The sequence below is a fragment of the Mirounga angustirostris genome, unplaced genomic scaffold, assembly GCF_029215605.1.
Source record: "Mirounga angustirostris isolate CCGP_5_RB_7025 unplaced genomic scaffold, mMirAng1.0.hap1 SCAF_2, whole genome shotgun sequence".
NCBI lineage: Eukaryota > Metazoa > Chordata > Mammalia > Carnivora > Phocidae > Mirounga > Mirounga angustirostris.
Window position 1 is genome coordinate 138178580 of NW_026991710.1, and position 4165 is coordinate 138182744.

Here is a 4165-nt window from a genome sequence, read left to right on the forward strand (position 1 = left end):
TGGGAAGCAGAGGGAGACAAGAGAATCTCAAGCAGACTTCCTGCTGAGTGCAGAGCCCTGAGGCCGGCTGGATCTCAACCCTGAGATTTTGACTGGACCCAAAATCAAGAGTAGGATGCTTAACTGACTGAGCCACCCAGGGGCCCCTGATATACCAGAGTAACTTTAAATTTAGTTTTGGATCTCAGGTCTACCTTTAATTTACCTGTTACTTTTTTTTCTTGTATTCCAGCCAAATAATTTATGCTCTCACAACTAAAAGTAAGGAGCCTGTTTAAGAGATGGCTTTTCAGCCCACACATTTTTCTCTAGTAATTTACCTCCAGCCTCGACCTTTTTCCAGAATTTCTGTTGGGGGGACATGCCTCTTTCTGCTTGTGGTCTAGATAGACTATCAAAGAGAAACGAAATCACACATCCATGGAACAAACTAAATGAAGCTGTTGGTTTTTAAATGCTTTATTACATTGATGTTAGTACCCTTAGATGAATATAATCAGATTAGCAATGTTTTGGTCACTGAAAAAATGAAACATTTCTGAAAACTCACAAGACAGTGTAGCATGCAGACTAGAACTAGTTATGCTTTCATGTCTTTATGGAACAGTCACCTCAAGCAGTACAGTACATCATAAGAGCCTTTACTGCTGCTCTACAGCCTCTAAACCGCAGAGGAGAGATGAGACAGACATCAGAGGAAATTTCAAGGCAACTGCAGTCAAACATTATCCAGGAAGCTGCAGGTAGGACAGCATTACACGAAAGCTCAAACTTGCTTCAAAACCTGGCCTACTGAAGTATACAATTAAATTCACATTTTTTTTTTAACTTATAAGGAAATTACACACATTTAGGAACCTGTTATCTCTATGTTGATTCCCAATCCAGTTATTTGTAGTCTTAACAGAAAACTTTGTATTAGGTGGCTGTTTTGTTATTTTGTTACTTGGAATGTTATAACCTACTTTCATTAAAAAAATGAGAGTGACATCTGTATACAGAGTCACAGTTTAACAGAAAGGTAGTTAACTTGAAATTTTGAATTAGGAATGAAGAAAGGTGTTCAGTGTCTCCTTTAAAAAAAAGCACAATGGTATAGATCTAAATGATGGCTTAGTAACAACCATGAATGTAGTAATATAAAGATGCCAGTGTTTTAAGACCAAAGCCAGATAATAGACTAACTCTAAGAAATCAACTGTTTTAGTTCATTAAAATATCTTTCACAGCTGCTGTGATGTGTCTGGCACTGATTCCAAATTTATCCAGCAATTCACTAGGTTTCCCACATTGAGGCACTTCTGACACTGCCAGCTGATGAACAAGGATGTCAGGCTCCCCAGAGACGGCCGCACATACAGCTTCTCCAATGCCGCCTTCCCGGTAGTGATCCTCCACTGTGATAACCTGACCGCCTGTAGCTTTTGCATTGGAGATGATGTTGGCAGCATCCAGGGGTTTAATGGTAAATGGGTCAATGACACGGATAGAAATACCTTCTTGAGAAAGAGTGTCAGCAGCCGCTAAGGCTTCATGCAGAGTAACTCCAGCTCCAATAACTGTGACTTTGTCATTGACACTCTGGCGGATGACCTTGGCCCGTCCAATCTCAAAATTTTCTTGTGGGGTATAAATAACTGCAGTTTCTGGTTGGCTGGTCCGAATGAAGCACATCCCTTTGGTACTGGCAGCCAGATAAACAGCATACTCTGTTGAGACAGCATCACTGGGATAGAAAACAGTGCAATTGGGAACGCTTCGGAACATGGCTAGGTCCTCCAGGGCCATCTGGGAGGGTCCATCTTCACCACTGGATACCCCACAGTGGGAACCAATAAAATTGATATTGGCTTGAGATATGGCTCCCATCCGTATCTGATCGAATGCTCGGGTCAAAAAGGCAGCAAAGGTACTAACGAAAGCAATGGTTCGGCCACGTGTGGCACAGCCCAGTGCCACACTCACCATGTTTTGCTCAGCAATAAAACACTCAATAAAACGCTCAGGGTGTTCTTCGTGGAATATCTCGGAAAAGGTGGAGTTCTTTGCGTCACCGACCAAGACAATAACTCTTTCATTTGCGTGGCCCAGTTTCGCCAAAGCCAAACCAAATGCTTTCCTAGTAGCTATCCTGTCTCCAACTACGTAATCAGGCAGACAGGTCCCTTTCATATCCCTGATGCTGATCTGAGGTGAGTCTTCAATGGGAGGTTTTGGTGTGAGATTCCTGTTGGTCTGAATCTGGCTCTCAATCAATTTGATGATGGCATCTACTCTTTCTTTCGGCATCGGCTTTCCATGCCAATTTTCTGCATTCTCAATATTTGGAATACCTCGGCCCTTGAAGGTCTTCGCAACGATGGCAGTGGGCTTGTTCTTCACTTGAGCTGCTTGCCAAAACGCCTGGCACAATGCCTCCACATCATGGCCATCCACGGAGTAAGTATTCCACCCAAAGGCTTCGCAGCGATTCTGATAGATGTCTGTGCAGTGCTCAAGGGCCGTGACTCCACTCTGCCCGAAGCGGTTCACGTCGAAGACTGCCACCAGGTTGTCCAGACTGTAGTGAGACGCAAAGGCCAGAGCCTCCCAGACAGAGCCTTCTGAGGACTCGCCGTCCCCCATGAGGCAGAACACCCGGTAGCTGGCCTTGTCAAAGTACTTGCCCGTGTACGCCATTCCGCACGCGGCCCCTAATCCTTGCCCAAGGGATCCTGTTGCCACATCAACGAACGACAGCCGCGGGGTGGGATGTCCCTCCAAGTCACAGCGAACTGTCCTCAAGCTCAGCAAGTCGGATTCGCGGATGTTGCCCACCTCTGCCCAAGCGGCATAGAGGATTGGCGCGGCATGGCCCTTGGAGAGGATGAATCGGTCGTTGTCGGGGTGTTCCGGGTCCGTCCGTTTATACCTCATGGTGTGGAAGAAGAGCACCGACATGATCTCGGCGGCGCTGCAGCACGAAGTGGGGTGGCCGGAGCTGGAGGCGCACGTGGCCCTGATGGAATGGATTCGCAGGCGGTTGGCCGCGTCCCGCAGCTCCTGCAGCGTGTTCCCGTCGGGCTTGGAGTCGTCTGCCATGACTGCGCTCTCGCTGGCTTCCTCAGCGCAAAAGCGGCCGCCGCACCGCCTCCCAGCTCTGCCGTGTGACCACCGCGCCCGGGTCCCGCCTCCTCCGGGAAACGAGCTCCGCCAACGGCCGGCGCGCCTCGAGAGGCTTCGTTGGGACGCTCGGGCCGCGGGAGTCGCGGTGCGTCTCCGCCTCCGCCGCGCGCCGCCGTGGACGCGCCGCCGTGGACGCGCCGCCGTGGACGCGCCGCCGTGGACGCGCCGCCCGGGACGCGCCGCCCGGGACGCGCCGCCCGGGACGCGCCGCCGTGGACGCGCCGCCCTGGACGCGCCGCCCTGGACGCGCCGCCCTGGACGCGCCGCCGTGGACGCGCCGCCCTGGACGCGCCGCCCTGGACGCGCCGCCCTGGACGCGCCGCCGTGGACGCGCCGCCGTGGACGCGCCGCCGTGGACGCGCCGCCCGGGACGCGCCGCCGTGGACGCGCCGCCGTGTCCTTCCGCACCCAAGAGAATGGATTATTTTATATTAATTTCGTCACTTGCATGTTCAACATTATTAAAAATAATTAAATTTCTTTCCACCTTTCCTCATGTTATAAATTCAAAAGCAGTCATTCTTATTTCCATGAACATAGGAAGCTATTTATGAGGTTGTGCTTTTCTTTTAATGCATTCAGCATGTATCCAAGAGTACCAAGAAAGCCTTAATAGAAATGAGCATTAATAGAAATGAGCCAAAGTCGCGTTCAGTCTAACCAATATGGCAACACTATGCCAACAAAGACTTTCTCAAAGCACCTGAGAATTCTGGCTCTGGATCACAGATAGAAGTACAATGCCTTATTTGACCAAAACTTGAACAAAGAAGAACAAATCTAAAAGCACTGAATTTCCCCAGTAGACCCTAAAATTCTGTAACTGTTACTATGAGTAATTTTTAATACAACGCTAGTTTACCTACATTAGTTATAGAACTAAATTTGTGACATTGAGCTCTTCTAGCAGGTAAGGGTCATTGCGTGTCATCAGAAAAACAAAAAAAGGGACGCCTGGGTGGCTCAGTCGGTTAAGCGACTGCCTTCGGCTCAGGTCATG

The 4165-nt window shown here is 49.3% G+C and overlaps 1 protein-coding gene across 1 annotated transcript; it reads right to left on the reverse strand.

Moving 5' to 3' along the window:
- Positions 1-457: 457 nt before the first annotated feature.
- TKTL2 (transketolase like 2) lies at positions 458-3198 on the reverse strand. Its single transcript, XM_045879361.2, has one exon. The coding sequence runs from the start codon at positions 3079-3081 to the stop codon at positions 1204-1206; it is 1878 nt and encodes a 625-aa protein (XP_045735317.1). The 5' UTR covers positions 3082-3198; the 3' UTR covers positions 458-1203.
- Positions 3199-4165: the final 967 nt, after the last annotated feature.